The 18801-nt window shown below is 37.0% G+C and overlaps 1 protein-coding gene across 14 annotated transcripts in view; it reads right to left on the reverse strand.

The window, feature by feature from the left end:
* Positions 1 to 18801, reverse strand: part of KIF21A (kinesin family member 21A) — a 155074-nt gene that overhangs the window by 112520 nt on the left and 23753 nt on the right. The window contains exon 1 of one of the 14 annotated variants that reach the window (XM_054442708.1): positions 14615 to 14640. The exons of the other annotated variants lie outside the window; for them this stretch is intronic. Within the exon in view, the coding sequence (XP_054298683.1) occupies positions 14615 to 14625 (11 nt within the window). The 5' untranslated portion in view covers positions 14626 to 14640. Of the gene's footprint in view, positions 1 to 14614; positions 14641 to 18801 lie in introns of those variants that run through there. 14 annotated transcript variants of the gene reach the window in all.

Genomic DNA, 18801 nt, shown 5'->3' on the forward strand with positions numbered 1-18801 from the left:
TCTTCCTGATGCTCTCCCTCCCCTCACCCCAACCCCCGACAGGCCCCAGTGTGTGTTGTTCCCCTCCATGTATCCATTTGTTCTCGTCATTCAACTCTCACTTATGAGTGAAAACATAAGGTGTTTGGTTTTCTGTTCCTGCATTACTTTGCTGAGGATAACGGCTTCCAGCTTAATGACAGACTGGATAAAGAAAATGTGGTACACATACACCATAGAATACTATGCAGCCATAAAAAGAAAGCGAAGGGTCTTTAACTGCTGCTCTTTCTTGCTAATTCCAGCAATGTGCTGATAGAGTCAAGAACTATCACTAGGTCCAGAAATAGAGAAAGGCTGATTTAGGCTGAAGTTCTAGAACGTGACTATCTTATTTCTAACCAACACAAAAAAGAGACATGTACTGCCAAGATGTGTAGTTCTGATAATGCATCAGAAATCAGGACAAAAAAAACCTAAAGCAGAAAATGACCAATTATACCAAAGGAGAAAACTATCTTCTGCTCAGGTTTCACAAAGGATCCTAGAGACAAGTGATTTTTATATAATTATACTCATGGAAGCCAAACTAGAAGATTAATTTAATCCAAGAGAATAAATATTGATTGAGCATCCACTCATTGAAAAACCCCATGCTTGACAATTGTAAGACACAAATGTAAATAAGCTAAGAGTTTACCCTCACAGAGTCTGCATTTCAGAGAATACAGACATGTTCCTTTAAAAATGCAAGATAAAATAAGTACCACAAAAGAGAATCATAAGTGCTCTAGGAACCAAAAGGAAATGGGGTAAAGGCCAGACAGTATATAGTAAGCAGGGAAAAATAGACATTCATAAGGAATAGTAACAGTAGAAAGCTTCAGTTTTCAAAAGAGCTAAACAATTAGAGAAGGATACAGGAAAAAGAACTTGTTTCCGGGTCAAAAGCAACAAAAATAATGAATGGGAAAATGGAGCAGTAAGGAAACAAAATTCTCAAAGTAAATTCTTTACCCAATTGTCTTGTCTTTTAAAAAGACAATATTTGGGGGAAAAACAAAAAACATTTCTAGGCTGAAAAATGCTTTAGATGAAATTTTAGTATGCCAAAGATTAAAGGGTGTTCACAATAAAATGTTATCAACAACAGTAAAGGCCAAGTTCCCATGATTCTACAGATACTTACTGAGGCAAAATCACAGTGTGGCCAGAAAGAACTTGAAAGTACATGGGAGGAATGCTTGGCTAAGCACCAAAAACTGAATCAAAACCAGTACCCAGAACATCTATCAAAGGCATGTCTTCATGAGGAGTGTTTAATGTTGCCTCCACTTAAATTCTTCTCCAATCTTTTCAAGAAAAAGTATTTTGCTAGACATTTGCCTTTTAGAAATGGGATTTCAGGATTGGTAATGAATGCACTTAACAACTATATGTAATATTTTTTAAAAAAGAAGAACTGTAGAAATACATGAAAACCACAGCTTATCCAAAACTTCATTTGAACCACTGATTCAATATAATTCCTTACCAAACTAGTTACAAGTTGCAAGTATGCAGAGAAATAGACTAAATTAGACTGCATTCATGCATTCTTCCTACTCCTACCAGACAGGAAAATTAAATATATTGATAAAACAAAAACAAAATCAAACAAAACTATGGCCTATCAAAACTGTATATTTGGACATTCTGGGTAATTGAAAAAGGGATAATCTGGCTCTAAGATAAAAAGGGTGACTGTGCCTCTTAGGAAATTTTATACAATTAGGAAGAGACACCAACAAATTTATTTTGTGTTACATGAAAGGATATCTTCTAAACAGATAACAGAATAATGAAAATCTTTCTGAGCCACCACCACAACTTGGGTAGAACAGGAGTTGGATCAATGTATTTCTAGAAAGAAAGGCAAGGAGAAAGCCGTAATGGTAGTTTAAAAGTTTGTTAGGTTTAGAAACATTTTTTAAGATGTCCTCTAAAGGGTTCTAAAGTATTTCTACAATAAATAGTACACTAGCCTTGGTGGCTTATGCCTATAATTCCAACTACTCAGGAGGCCGAAGTGGGAGGATTGCTTGAGGACAGGAGTATGAGACCAGCCTAGGCAGGCAACATAGCAAGACACCTGTATTATACATACCTATACAAATAAATAAATAATTTTAAAATAATAAAATAAGAGGAGCCCCTTTCTCCTCTACTCAGAATTTAATTTTACCCAGTAACATACATTATATCAAACTTGTCCAACATGTAGGCCGCATGCAGCCCAGGATGACTTTGTATGTGGCCCAACACAAATTCATAAACTTTCTGAAAACATTATTAGTTTTTTTGGCAATTTTTTTTTTAGCTCATCAACTATCATTAGTGTTAGTGTATTTTACGTGTGGCCCAAGACAATTCTTCTTCTTCCAATGTGACCCAGGGAAGCCAAAAGACTGGACACCCTTGCATTATATTTACTGAAAAAAAAAGTACCTGTATATAACTAAAAACTGTAAAATATGTCATAACACATTGCAAGAGAAGAAATTACTACCATCATATGATTGTTGTGCTGGTTCATGAAGCAGTGTTTGGCATCTGCTTGTGAGAACTGGCACTACATGTCCTCATAATTCAAGAATGTGTGTCATCCCCACTTTTTAAAAGTCAAGAGCTCAGTAATGAACCTTTCCCACTTTGAGACAAAAATACACATCAAAAACCTTTAAACACCCCTTGACAAAAAAAACCTAACAGTCATTCATTTACCCATTTGTTCATTCATCAAACCGTTGAACACCTGGGGGCTCTATGCAAGACACTAGGCTAGGCAATGAGAATACCAAGATATACAATACACGGTACATGCCCTTATGGAACTCACAGTCTACAGTTTGTAAGACAAAGCATGTTTACTGTCTAAAAATGTCAAAATCTAATCAGCATACTAAGTTTTTAATTACAAAAAGTTTAATCATTTCTGATGATACATTTGTATATACATGTGAGTGTGATACATATACACATACATATTTAAACATGCACACACATTTTTTCAATGCTTCAATTTTAGATAATATGGTTTGATATGGAAAGAGCACGGGTCTAGGAGTCAAGACTTATGTTCTAGTGAATCTCAGCTGTTTATTAGCTACATGACCTAGGGCAGGTTACTTAACTTTCATTAGCCTGTTTCCCAGTACATGAAATGAAAGTAATAATACCTGTTTTACCTACCTTACAGGCTTTTTATGAAGATAAAATGGCAATAGATGTAATAGTGACTATTAAACTGTAGAACTCTACACAAACGTGTTATTATAATCTAAAACATGAGAACTCATTATTTTAACTTTCAAAGCTATTAAAGTAGCTAGAATACTTTCATGTAAGTTTTTAAGTGAAACAATCTCAGCTTAGTAGCAAAGTCTTACTTCTTTAAGACTATGTTGAAGACTTAATGAAAATTAAGTTAATGTTGAAATTAATGTTGAGTTAATATGAATGAGAACTGAATTAATGTTAAAGAACTGCTACCTGTCAAAAGTTTCTCAAAGGACCAAATGCATCTTAATCACCTGCGAGCTTGCTAATCATATAGACTGGTAATTCTGAATTTCTAGTGGGTTTAGGAATCCACATATTTATCAAGCACCCAGGAGATTCTTTTTTATTTTTATTCATTAATTTTATAGACAGGGTCTCACTATGTTGCCCAGGCTAGAGTGCAGTGGCTATCCACAGACAAAATCATGCTACTCTACTACCTCCAAGTGCACTACTGACTCCCAGACTCAAGCAATGGTCCTGACTCAGCCTCCCAAGTAGCTGAGGTAAGAGGCATGCGTTGCCATGCCTAGGTCCAGGAGATTCTTAGACACACTAAAATGTAGGCGCCACTGACATATGGTGAAAGACTACCTTTTCCAACTGACCTTATTAACAAATAAGATGAGAAAATAATGGTAACTTGATTAGAAATAAAAATAATGTGGAATAATTACTGCATTTTCCAGCTCCTCTCAAAATATTTTTTAATAAGAAACAGTAACATATTTGGGGTATTCATTTCACTACTGTAAGTAGTGCTTAAGATAATCTGAGTTGTTACTCTTTTTCATAAGTAAAAAACACATCCACAAGCAGTTGAGAAATATACAGTAAGAATTTGGGGACATTAAATATAAAAATCCTCTTTTCCCTTGAGATAACGCTATTTAGCATAAATGCCATCTACTTGCAATGTAATACTACCATCCTGTTTCATTATATAGGTAGCAATGTAAAAACACGTAATCATAATCAATGCAAATATGCTTTCTACAACTTAATAGTAAATGAGACTTCTAACATGTTCCAAAACAGAATTTTATATAAATACTATATCAAGAAAATAATGGAATTTTAAGAGTTCTTTGTCTTGGCAAATTAAATATAAAATTAGTGATACCTTCATACTATTTCAGCAGTATCAATAATATTTCAAATAGTATACATTCCTTGCTGAACTAATACAAATTTCAAATGCACAATGTTAAACAAATTCTGTCTATGGAAAGTAAATTTTCCTAAGGCTTTTTTTTTTCAAACTAAAAAAATATATAGTAGAATAGCCATTAAAGTGTATAATGGAGAATTTAAAGCTATTCATGTGGTAAAAATATATTTGAAGGCCAGGCACTGGCTCATGCATATAATCCTAGCACTTTGGGAGGCTAAGGCAGATGGATCACCTGAGGTCAGGAGTTCGAGAGCAGCCTGGCCAACATGGTGAAACCAGGTCTCTACTAAAAATACAAAAATTAGCTGGGCGTGGTGGCGGGCGCCTGTAATCCCAGCTACTTGGGTGGCTGAGGCAGGAGAATCTCTTGGACCCAGGATGCAGAGGTAGCAGTGAGCCAAGACTGCGCCATTACACTCCAGCCTGGATGACAAGAGCAAAACTCCATCAGAAAAAAAAAAAAAAAAAAAAGAGAGAATTTATTTTTTAAATTTAATATTAAATGCTATTTTTAAAGTAAGAGATTAACTAGAAAAATAAATGCAATTTATTTTTCAAAAATGTATCTTTGCCAAAATAATTGCAACATTAAAAAAAGTATTTGTAAGAAAAATTTTGTTTATGTAAAATTGTTGCCATCTTACAGTAAAACTACAGTGCAGGAAATATTTAACTAGTAAAAGTCAAATAAAGCACTGTTAAAAAGCTTCATATAGTTCTTTAAATATCCCTTACATTAACATTTAAGAAACAAAAACCTACACACACTTTTCCTTGCAGCTGCTTTTAAAAAGTGTATATAAAGTTCCAAAACAAACCACTAAAAAAAGCCCTACATTATTGTTGCAAGTTTCTTACTAACAGACATTTCTCTGTTTGAAACAGAAGACTGCCTGTTCACTGAAATGACTAAAAACACGAAGTTGGTCATTCTTAACTAGGCCGTAAGAAAAAAAAATGCAATAAGAAAAATAATAAAGTCACTCAGTAGTGGACAAAATAGTAGCAAGACAGTTACAAACCCATCATTATATGTGTGACTAACATTTTATTTTGTGTAGAAGAAAATTTCCCCTTTAGCTTATATATAAAGCACGTCTTTGCAGATTTCCTTCCTTCCCACCCTTCATGTTCAAGTCAAAGAAAGCTTAGAACATTCAAAACACATCTGTAAATTTCAACTAAAATTTGAAGTAACAGAACAGAGTCTGAAAACAAACAAACCAAAAAATATTATTCTATTCTCTAACAGCACCCCACTTCCTCCAAAAAAAAGCCAAACAAACACAAAATAATACTTTCAAGTTTTAACAAATTTTCAAGCAATATATTTGATACATTATTTAAAAGTGAAAACATTTCAAGGTCATTACAGTGTGATTATACCTCCTTTGTGGGTAACCATAACATTGTATTATCTTCAGACAGAAACGGACGCATCAGTGTCTCTATCTGCCCAATGCCACAAGAAGTAGAATCAACAGATAGGAAATTCAAAGGCTCTAAATAAAAGAAAGCACAGTATTGGAACCAGGGAGTTGGTAAATGATTCTCTATTCTTTTGGCATCTGCACATACTTTAATGTCCAATTAATGCTTACCTCCCACTAAAGCCATCCATGTCACCCAAAATGTTCACTCCCTCCTGTGAAGGAACAAAGCCTGTGTTCTAGGTGATTTGGCATTTATCATTTGCTTACTTATGTATCCTTTTCCCTGTGTATCGTCTAACTTGGCAGGTATACTTTAACCTTTTCAAGGGAAGGACTGTTTTCTTCCTTTCTTGGCTTCACCATGTTAATTCATCTTTTGTTCTTTCTCAAAGATGTCAAGCTTCCTGCCTCCCTTTTCTCTCCTGCCTCCACAATCTCCACTTTACGTGTATGACCACAAACTTGAATGGGCCCTCAGCACTATCGAAAGACTCATTCATCATCTCAAATCAACCCACTCTCCAAAATAACTAATTTACTGCTTCTTCTACAATACCTCCAAACTCATGCTCAGCTCATTCCCTTGTTTCTTACTTCAGTGAGCAAATACAAACTACCAGAATAAAACTTCATCTTCCCACTCCAAAATCTACTCATATACTTTGCTTTCAATATTGTTAAAATGAATGCACACTCCCTGCTCCTGTTAAAGGTCACTCTCTCCCCACTTGTGAACTGCATTCCATAATTTCCCACTTATTTGATATTTTGCTCCTAGAATTATTCCTTCCAGCTCCTGCATTGTCGATTCTTCCCATCCCAGTAGATCATTCTCAGCACACAAACATTTTAGAATTGCATTCCTCTCTTTATGCTAGAGATTTCTCATTTTTACAGTGGGGGTCAAAATAGTACTACTATATAAAATTACTGTGAAGTTTATTGTAATTACAATTATTACAATGTTTCAAACTTATCCTTGAACTTCATGTCTCTCTCTGGCTACCAGATTTCTCTAATATCCTTTTTGACAATCTCAAAACAATGGCTTATTCTTGCTGTTTTGAATTCCTCATTCTCTCCTGTACCTCCTTTACTCAGGCCTTTGTCTCTACCCATCCCTGAAAACCCACTGTCAAAGACATTAACAACTTATCATATAACCAAATCCAATAGTCTACTCTCAATCCTCAATAAGTAATATATCAAACCCTTACTATGCTACCAGAAATATTCATTTATTCCTTTCAGTAACTCTGTGAGATAAATACTATAATTATCTCATTTTACAGAAGATAAAACCAAGGCTTCTAGGGGTTAAGTAACTTGCTCAAGATCATATAGTTTGCTCAATCTCTCAGAAAGTCCTAGAGAAAATCCCATTATCATTTTAACAAATATTCCCCTACTCAATTTCTTCACAAGCAACAAGGTGCTATCCTCATGTTCCTATTCACAATGACTCTCAATCTCTCTTAACCCATGCCCATTCCAAAAAACAAACAAAAATCTCTCTCAATTGGCCTTTTACATATTATATTTAGCATAAAATCAGTAGCATCAAGGCATATGAATAGAGAAAGGAAAACATGACAAATAATCAAGAGAAAAAAACAGATAATGGAAAAAAAATCTCCAGATGATCAAGATGCTGTAGTTAGCTAGTGAGGATTTTAAAAAAAACTTACAAATACATTAAAGAATGGAGAAGAAAAAAATATAAAAAGTTTATTAAAACAGCAGTCCCCGAACTTTTGGCACCAAGGACTGGTTTTGTGGAAGACAATTTTTCCAGGGATGGTCGGGGGGTTGGGTGGAGGGGGATGATGGTTTTGGGATAAAACTGTTCCACCTCAGATCATCAGGCATTAGATTCTCAAGGAGCACACAACCTAGATCCCTCACATGTGCAGTTTGCAATAAGGTTCATACTCCTATGATAATTTAATGCCACCACTGTTCTGACAGGAGGCAGAACTCAGGGGGCAATGCTGGCTCAACCGCTGCTCACTTCCTGCTGTGCACCTGGTTCCTAGCAGGCCACAGACTGGTAACAGTTCCTAGCAGGCCACAGACTGTTACCAGTCTGTGGTCCAGGGATTGAGGAACCCCTGATAAAGAGATACAGAATTTCAAGAGAAAATTTGAACCTATAAAAATAGTTAAATGCATATTCTCAAAATAAAAAATAAAGTATCTGAAATCAGGAACTCATTGAATAGGTTTAATAGCAGCTTGGACAAAGAAGATGTGTTTGGTTAGCTCAAAAACAGATCAATAGAAAATATCCAATATGAAGCACAGAGAGAAAGAAGAAGAACAGAGCATAAGGAAGAAGTGGCATGCTCTCAACATATAACACATGTATAATTAGAGTCCCAGAACAAGAGAATGTGGCAGAAGCAATAGTTGTGGGGGCTTTTGTTGGTTTTTTTTTTTTTTTTTTTTTTTGGAGACAGGGTCCCACTCTGTCACTCAGGCTGGAGTACAGTGGCATGATCATGGCTCACTGCAGCCTCAACCTTCTGGGCTCAAGTGATCCTCCCACCTCAACTTATTGAGTAGCTGGGACTACAGGTGTGTGCCACCACACCCAGCTAATCTTTTTTATTTTTATTTTTTGTTGTTGTTGTTGTTGTTGTCTTAAGGGTCTCCCTATGTTGCCCAGGCTGGTCTCTAACTCCTGGTCTCAAGCAATCCTCCTGCCTTGGCCTCTCAAAGTGTTAGGATTACAGGTATGAATCACAGCCCAAAATACAGCCCAAAAGCGGTATTTGAAAGTACAATGGCCAATAATTTTCCAAAACTAACGAAAGACAAGCTTACAGATGTAAGAATCAATGAACCTTAAGCAAATAAGAAAGATCCAGGTTTGGTGGTTCACATCTGTAATCCCAGCACCTTAGGAGGCTGAGTTGGGAGGATCGCTTGAGCCCAGGAGTTCAAGACCAGCCTAGGCAATATGGTGAGACCTCGTTTCTACACACAAAAATAATAATAAATAAATAAATAAATAAATAAAAATAAAAAACAGAAAAAAATAGCTACTCAAGAGGCTGAAGTGAGAGGACTGTTTGAGCCTGGGAGGCTGAGGCTGCAGTGAGCCATGACTGCACCACTGAACTCCAGCTTGAGTGATGAAGTGAGACCATGTCTCAGAAAAAAAAAAAAAAAAGAAGAAGAAGAAGTAGTATTAAATATTACCAAAGATAGAGAGGAATATTTCATAATGATAACAGAATTGTGATAATAATGTCTATCATCTCATCCCAGCCCCAAAATGGCCATGCCTTGATACTTGGAGCCTGTGAATATGTTAATTTATATGACAAAGGCGACTTTGCAGATATGACTACATTAGGGATCTTGAGATGGAGAGATTATCGTGCATTATCTCTGTAGGCCTGATCTAATCACAAGAGTCCTTATAAAAGACAAGGCAATGTGAATCTGGAAATAGAGAAAAATTGAAGAAGCTGGCTTTTTTTTTTTTTAGACAGAGTCTCGCTCTGTTGCCTAGGCTGGAGTGCAATGGCGCGGTCCTGGCTCACTGCAACCTTCGCCTCCCAGGTTCAAGTGACTGTCCCACGTCAGCCTCCCAAGCAGCTGGGATTACAGGCTACCATCATGCCCGGCTAATTTTTGTATTTTTATACAGACAGGGTTTCACCATGTTGGCCAGGCTGGTCTTGAACTCCTGACCTCAGGTGATCTGCCCGCCTTATCCTCCCAAAGTGCTGGGATTACAGGCGTGAGCTACCGCGCTCATCCTCTGCTGACTTTCAAGATGCAAGAAGGGCCATGAGCCCAGGAATGCAAGAATTGCAGCACTAGAAGCTAGAAAAGGAAAGGAAAGGAATTCTCCCATAGAGCCCTTGGAGAACCTTAGTTTTGGCCCAGTAAAACCAATTTTGAACTTCTGACCTCTAGAACTATAAGATAAATTTGTGTTAAGTCACTAAGTTTGTGGTAACTTGTTACAACAACAGTAGGAAACTAATACAAGGATCAATAAAAGAAGAAAATATAATGAAACTGAGTTTATCTCCACCTAATAATATCAAATCTAAAAAGCAAAATTTGACAAAACAAAAGAAACTGGTAAGTCCATTATCATAGTTGCATAATGTTAACTCACTACTCTTAGTAACTAATAAAGCAGACCAAAAAACAAATTAGAAGAGATATGAAAGATTTAAGCAATACTATTAACTATCTTGACCTATTTGACTTTTATAAGACACTACACACAACCACTGTAGAACACACATTCTTTTCAAGCACACAAGTAACATTTACTGAAACAGACCATATGCTGAGCCATAAAGCAAGTCTTACAAATTCAGAGAACTGAAATTATACCAAGTTTTTTTGCTGCCCACAGAGGAATTAAACTAGAAATAAAAATAGAAACATCTAAATAATAATAATAATAAATTTTAAAAAACAACAACAAAAAACCTCTATATACTGGAAAATAAGACAGCTCTCTCTCTCTCTTCCTCCTCCCCTGCAAAATTCTCCCCTGCAATGTTCTCATACCCTGGAGGAATGGAGGGAGGGAGGGAAAGAGAGAGAATTCTCCCTGTCCTAAAATGTCACCACCCTCATTCAGATTCATCTTGGTGTTTACCACTGCTCGCCTTCTCTGTAAAGTTTTTCCTTTTGCCCTTCCACCAATTCCTGCCTCTCTTCAAGGCCTAACTTAAACCTTGCCTTTGCCATAAAGCAGGCCCTAATTGCTTTTTGTCCATAATGATCTCAGCTTCCCCTCAACTTTTAAACTAGATATTGTCCATGCCTCTTTTAGCTCTCAACCACCTCTTATCCTAAAGTCTTATTTAAATATTTTATGTGGGTAAACACTAATTCTTTAATAAGAATGCCAACTGTTTAATGATATAATCTATACCTTATAGCCTTGATACACAGACCAGAAACAGGAGCATCAGCCAAGGAGTTTGTTAGAAACGGTGGTCTGAGACCCCACCACAGACCTAATAAATTAAAATCTGCATTTTAACAAGATCCATAGGTGACCGGAATACATATTTAAGTTTGAAATGTTATGCCTTATAGTGCTTCTCTTTAATCCACCACAATATATTGCACATTGTAAGCAATTTAATAAATACCATTCAAATTGTTTTAAAAATATAACACGTATACATTTATTTTTTATTCTTTTAAAGACAGGGTCTTCCTCTGTTACCCCAGCTAGAGTGCAGTGGCGTGATCATGGCTCACTGCAGCATCAATCTCCTGGGCTCAAGTGGCCCTCCTGCCTCAGCCTCCCAAGAAGCTGGGACTACAGGCATGCACCACCATGCCCAGCTAATTTTTATGTATTTTATTTTTATTTTTAGAGATGGGGTTTTGCTATGTTGCCCAGGCTGATCTTGAACTCCTGGCCTCAAGCAATCCTCCCTCTTCAGCTTCTCAAAGTGCTGGGATTATAGGTATGAGCCACTGTACCTGGCCTGCTGCTAATTTTTTTTTTTAAACAGTCTCCTTCTGTCACCCAGGCTGGAGTGCACTGCCACGATCTCAGCTCACTGCAACCTCCACCTCCTGGGTTCAAGAGATTCTCCTGCCTCAGCCTGCTGAGTAGCTGGGACTACAGGTGCATGCCACTGCACCCAGCTAATTTTTGTAATTTTTTTTTTGTAGAGACAGGGTTTTTACCACATTGGCCATGCTGGTCTCGAACTCCTGACCTCAGGTGATCCACCCGCCTCAGCCTCCCAAAGTGCTGAGATTACACGGGGGCGTGAGCCCCAGTTCCCTGCATGCTGCTATATTTTTAACATCCAAAGAACACATAATAAATTTAAGGTAAAAAAAATGTATATTCTCAATAAGTACAATGATTAATGGTATTTTAATAGACACTTGTAAAATCCAAGCACATGGCAACATGATGTTTCTCCTGCCTGTTGTCTAGACATTATGATGCAAAAGATATTTAAATGTTTGACTAGTCACTAAGAATAATGACCCATGATGAATAACAAACTGAATGGTTGTTTATGCCTACTCTACCATCAAGTGGATGAAAGGACTTGTTGAAAAGTAATTAGCGCCCAGGTTTGGTGGCTCATGCCTTTCATCCCAGCACTTCAGAAGGCTAAGGTGGGCAGATCGCTTGAGCTCAGGAGTTCAAGACCAGCCTGGGCAACATGGTGAAACCCTGTCTCTACAAAAATACAAAAATTACCCGGGCATGTGTCTGTAGTCTCAGCTCCTCAGAAGACTGAGGTGGGAGGATTGCTTGAACCTAGAAAATGGAGGTTGCAGTGAGCTGAGGTTGCACCACTGCACTCCAGCCTGGGTGACAGAGCCAGATCCTGTCTCAAAAAAATAGAAAAAAAATTAATTAGCAATATATCTATTACAATTAATGCATCTCCATAATTAGAGCAATAACTCTTTACAAATACCTACTTTTGAACTACCTGAGTCCCACGTCAAGCCCTCAAAGATATGATACTTAATTTTGCTTCAAAATGCTGCACTGAAACTACTTCTAGATTTTAATAAATGTTATACAGTTTTCCAGAGTACCAAAAATCTCTCATGCATTTATGAAATTTTTAACAATCTCATTTAAAACAAACAAATATGAATTCAGCCTTCAATCATTCTGGAGGACCTACCCCAGTGATTTTGAAATTTGAATTTGAAAGCACCTGTTTTAGTGTATTTCTTTTTTGTTTTGAAACCATTAACACAGCAAATCTTTTAGGAATGCCTCCTCTATTTTTTCAGGTCAAACATCCACTTAATTTTAATTACCTAACTGAACTTCTTCTTTATAAAAAAAGAATACAGCACTGGAGAAGGTGCCATTAAGAATAACTAAAATTTTGTTATCTTGACCCTGTAGTATCTAAAAATCTTTGTTTCCAGTTTAAACAGATAAATTAGTAGCTTATATTGCATGCCTAGGTTCTTACATCCATTTTGGAAACAATTGGTCAATTCTTCCCTCCTGCCCCTACCTATTGAATGCTATTCCACTTAAACAAAACATCAACACCTACTCCTTTGCGTTCCTTGACCAGGTGAAATACTTAAAAGAGGTTCCTTGGGGACAACAAGAAAGTGTGTCAGATAGATGCCTACTGTCATATCTCACTTCTTTATTCTAAAAGAACAAAATTAATTCTGACAGATAATAACTTTGAAGTTCTACAACGAATCACTAATTCAAATTACTTCAAAACTGTGAAATAGGAACTAAAAAATGATACACACATCATAGAATACAAAAATGTACTCAGGGCCAGGCACAGTGACTAATGTCTGTAACCCAGCTGAGGAAGATCGCTTGAACCCAGCAGTTGGAGGCTGCAGTACACTATGATTGTGCCACTGTACTCCAGCCAGGGTGACAGAACAAGAACTTATCTCTAAAAATAAAAATAAAATAAAAATGTATTCAGGTAGCCTCCTCTTTTTTTGCCATAATAAGATGACCATCAAATTTAACATATGGAATTAAAGCTATTTTAAGTGTAAATAGTTATCTCATAAAGTTGTTTTCCCACAAAAAATGTAATATTTGAGGCCTACAGTCCTGACAGATAAGATCAACAAAATACCATTTTAAAAAATTTAGTTGTTGCAGCTAGTGAAAGTTTTGCACCAACACCCACAAAATGGGCATAAACATATGTTTCGGTTTCACAAAGGGTTCAGATGTACTCTAGTTTAAAAGCTTGGAAATCTCACTTGATTCTTTCTTTTCCTTTATATATTAGCAGAAATATTCAAAATCATTCTATATACTTAACATGTTTCACTCAAGGAATTAGGCATAATTATTCTTGCTGTTATCAGGAATGGTCATATAAAGATTATGTTTTACCCAATTGTCCTTTTTACTCTCTCCTCTCTCACAATTTATTCAATGACAAAAGGGCAGCTGTGCAGAAAGCAAACCAAAAATGCTCACTATGAAACCATTAATGGCTATTACATTACTGTCTCTAATACTTTATTATCAAAAGATCTAGCTGATACTTGGCTGACAACCATGTACTACAAACATAGTCTGAAAATCATCTTTAAGAAAGAATTTAAAGCTCTAAATGGCTCTTAAAGAATTCTACACAGTCTTGGTAAGCATCTCATCCAGTTAAACGTAAGATCTAAAGATCAAACAGACACACTAGCTGTTGACAATTAGGGAGTCCCAGAAGCACCATAACTCTGGGAAGAAATCCATGCATGCAGGCTGGTAAAAACAGGTAGGTCTAGCAGTAGGCAGAGAACATTAGGAAAATAAGGTTAAGCAGCAGGCAGTGAAGTCTAAGCAGATATGCAGTCGGCCTCAGGAAAATAATGTCAGCAGGTATAAGAGACCCAATCACAAAGATTTACTTTGATTTATAACAAAAATTTAGAGAGTCAATCAACAAATGTTTATTGAAGGCCTCACGAATTAGTCACTGTTCTGAATACTGGAGATCTAGATATTAATAAAATGATGAAGATTACTTACTATATACAAGGTTCTGTGCTAAACATTCTGTGATTACAAGTGTTTTGTTTTTTGGGGTTTTTTTTTAGTGGAATGGGTTTATCAGAGAGAAAAAAAAAGCAAAGCAAAATCAGCCTAGGACTGGGAAAACACCATCAAAACACGGCAAGTAACTGTTAAAGGTCACTGTGGACAAGCCTAATGAAGTCAGTCTAAACGTACCTGAGAAACATTGCAAATCTTTCTTAGGAAGGCTGTTCAACAGAATTGAGTTCCTGGCCTTTCCTTAAGTCAGTTTTTTTTGTTTTGTTTTGTTCCTATAGTTAAATTCAAAATCAGGACGGAAATTTTTTTTAAAGTCTGGTAGAGAATGCTTCTTTTTTTTTTTCTTTTTCTTTTTTTTTTTTTCTTTTTGAGATGGAGTCTTGCTCTGTCGCCCAGGCTGGAGTGCAGTGGCGCGATCTTGGCTCACTGCAAGCTCCGCCTCCCGGGTTCACGCCATTCTCCTACCTCAGCCTCCGGAGTAGCTGGGAGTACAGACGCCCGCCACCATGCCCGGCTAATTTTTTTGTATTTTTAATAGAGACGGGGTTTCACCGCATTAGCCAGGATGGTCTCGATCTCCTGAACTCGTGATCCGCCCGCCTCGGCCTCCCAAAGTGCTGGGATTACAGGCATGAGCCACCGCACCCGGCTGAGAATGCTTCTTTAAAACATAAACGATTTTAGCTCCCTTATATCTGAGAAGCTTTCCATGACCTCATCTTCCACTTCTGTAACCTGGCAGGTCATTAGAAAAGACACTTTATTAGTGTCCCTCCCAATCTGCAGGAGATATTTCAAGCTTCACATCTCAGCTTCACATTTTGTTACCTCTTTGACTTGACTTTAACTCCTCCCACCTTTCCCTCTCCCCACCTACTCTCTATTCCAACAATGTTGGCCTGCTTTCTATTTCTGAAACATGCTGGGGAATTTCCCACTCCAGGGCTATTGTATTTGGATTCCCTCTGCTTAGACAGCTCTTCCTCTAAATACAGGCATCACATCCTTTGACCACTTCTTTCAAGTACAAGTGTTATTTGGTTGTTGATATTAGTTCAAGGAAAGCTTAATGATGAAGTAACCAGTAAACAAAGCTGGTAACTAAGGTGCAGGGAGCAACAAGCCAGGGTACAAATTACTGGAATAGTGATATAAGTCATGGCCAAAATTCAGTTCCTGGAATCAAGCTATTGAAGAGCCAATAATAAAGTTTTAATTCATTCAGAAAGAAAAAAAAAGTTTATACCTATACCAAGTACTAGAGATGAAAAAAATCAAAAAGGCAAGACCCGGCCCTAGTCACTGCTCTTTTAATTAATATTCTCTGATACTCTCAAAGTCTCTGGTTTGTCATCTTTAAAACAGGAATAACAATAAGCTGATTAAAATGCTCAAGTAAAAAAACTTGACAGCCAGGCGTGGTGGTTCATGCCTGTAATCCCAACACTTTGGGAGGCCAAGAAGGGCGCATCACCTGAGGTCAGGAGTTCAAGACCAGCTTGGCCAACACGGCGAAACCCCGTCTCCACTAAAAATACAAAAATTAGCCAGGTGTAGTAGCAGGTGACTGTAATCCCAGGTACTCAGGAGGCCGAGGCAGGAGAATCGCTTGAACCCGGGAGGTGGAGGTTGCAGTGAGCCAAGATAGCACCACTGCACTCCAGCCTGGGTGACAGAGTGAGATCCGTCTTAAATATATATATATATATATATATATATATATATATATATGTATACACATACATATAAATTAAAAAAAAAAAACCTTGAGGATTCACTCTCTAATCTGCAAGGAGCCATACAAATGCTAGCTATTACTATCATTCATTAACAGACTATAGCATTAACTCAATCATTAAATAGTAAACACCAGAACTAGCATGAAGGCCATGTGTGTGAATGGCTAGGAGTGGGGCCAGAAGAAAAGTGCAGTATATAAGACATTAATGAGAAGGAAACAGGATTTGGCTACAACAAGGGGTACATAAAAAAAAGAAATTTTAAAAATGTATCAGAAGACACAGTGTTACGGGAGAGAATGATAGAAAAATATGGCAGTACTAAATTGGGGGTGGGGAAGAACTTTGAAAAACATTAAGTATGAATACAACATCTAAAAATGCCAGAATCACGTGAGGAGAACAGAAAATTCTCAAGTAGATACAATTTTGTTCAGTCATGATTATATTTTCCAATATCAATGATACTGACAATTATAGCTTTTAGATTTTACCAAATTTTCCACTATTTATATCATGTTATGAAACACACAAGAAATGAAAATATATAGCCGGCTACTTTTTAACCAGTAAGGGAACAGTCATGTGAGGCTTCTTTGTATCACTTAGCAAATGTAGCATACAAGGAAAAGATATGGCTTCCTTCATCTTCTTACCTATTGAGTTCTAGAAAGGCTATACAACCAACAAAGCAATACCAATAACACTTAATCTGTGGTCAGATCACCCTGGAAAGATTTGCTCCAAGGAATGCTCATACTTTACTGGTCTACATCATTATGACACTATTATATTCAGTCAGGTATTGAATAATTTAAAACCTGAACTAGGGCGCGACAAAGGGAATGGAAAATATATATATTATTAATATAAAAGACAGTATGACAGTATGACAAGAAGCTCTACCACTTAAATTTTACTAGTGGGAATCCAATTTGGTCCAACTTCTGGGCAATGTCTAATTCTGTCATTTAAATAAGCAAAGAATTGGCTGGGTGCAGTGGCTCATGCCTGAAATCCCAGCACTTTGGAAGGCTAAGGCAGATGGATCTCTTGGGCTCAGGAGTTGGAGATCAGCCCAGGCAACATGGTGCAACCCCATCTCTACAAAAAATACAAAAATTAGCCAAGCATGGTGGTGTGTGCCTCTAGTCTCAGCTACTCATGGTGCTAAGGCAGGAGGATCCCTTGAGCCTAACAGGTGAGGAGATTGCACCACTGCATTCCAGCCTGGGCGACAAAACAAGACCCTGACTCAAAAAAAAAAAAAGAGGAAAGAGTAGCTATAGACAGAAAAACATCCAGAAAACATTGATTTTGTAAGGTCTAATCTATATCTGGACTGAGGTGATTAGTAACACTTTTGAGACCTGCCCAGTTAGTAATTCGGTAGGAATGACCCACATACATGAAGTAATATGTTAAGTGATGAAAACATAGCAAACATTGTTCAATCCCCTCCAAAAATGCAAACACCTCTCTTGTTACTTGGGTAACTGATACATGAAAACAATATACGACTTCCTAGAATTTTCTGAGTTCATTATCTGTTGTTCCTAATATCTGATTATGATACTTTACCTGGGCACATAAACATCAGAGTGTTTGGGAAATACTAGAAAAGTATAGACGCAACAGAAATCAAGAACGGAAGCCATTTAATTCAGAATGTTCCTCTGTGAATGGTGAGCACTCAAGCTTCTACAGTAGCATCAGTGAGAATTCACCATTAATAAGTTAAAGGAAGGTCTGGTTTTACAATAAGAGAAAGTTGCTAAATGACTATGACAAATGATGATGTTACACCATTGTGTTATAAGAACACCCACAAATTACCAAAAATGTAGCATTTATGTGATACAATTAGTGCAGCCCCCAGAACATGTTCCATTGGCTTAATTGCCCTTTGTTTCAGGGAGGAATTAACATTTGCTAAGCAACTACTATGTGCCAGGAGCTGTACTTAGAATCTACATTTGTTATTTTATTAATATTTGCTATTTGTTCAATTACAATTTCTCAAACAGTGGTTTTGTTTTGTTTGGTTTGGTTTTCTCTTAAGCGGAAAAGGCACAGTATCTAACTTGCATGTGAATTTGGTTCAATGGCTGGATTCATACAAGTAAATACAGTATTTGTTAAGTGAATGAATAAATGCTGAAGAAATGAATGAATGGCATGAAATGGTATGACATGGAAGGGTATGGTTTAGTAGTGGCTCTATTCTGAAAGCTCCACTTACAGGAGTACTCTGTTGACAAATTCCTAGGTGTATTTCTAACAGTAGAAATGCCTTGGAAACAGATTCATAAACTTTAGAGCCACAAGGAATCTTGGAGGAGATCCTTTAGTCTAACTCTCTCATTTTAAAGATGATGCCAAGAGAAAGCAAGTGATTTGCCTAAAGTTAACTTATCTAGTTACTGTAAGATGCAAGGCTCAGCCCTGGGTCCTATAATTTCCATTCCTATAGTGTAAACAGTTCCTTTTTGCTACTCCCTTGAGGGTTGATTGAAGCTCCTATGTGAAGGAACCATATTGACCAGTAATGTTTACTATGAAATCACTTGAACTATCAGTATATATAAAATACTCGCATTTACATCAAGATAGGGAAAGGATTTT

The sequence above is a fragment of the Pongo pygmaeus genome, chromosome 10 (genome assembly GCF_028885625.2).
Source record: "Pongo pygmaeus isolate AG05252 chromosome 10, NHGRI_mPonPyg2-v2.0_pri, whole genome shotgun sequence".
NCBI classification, from domain to species: Eukaryota; Metazoa; Chordata; class Mammalia; order Primates; family Hominidae; genus Pongo; species Pongo pygmaeus.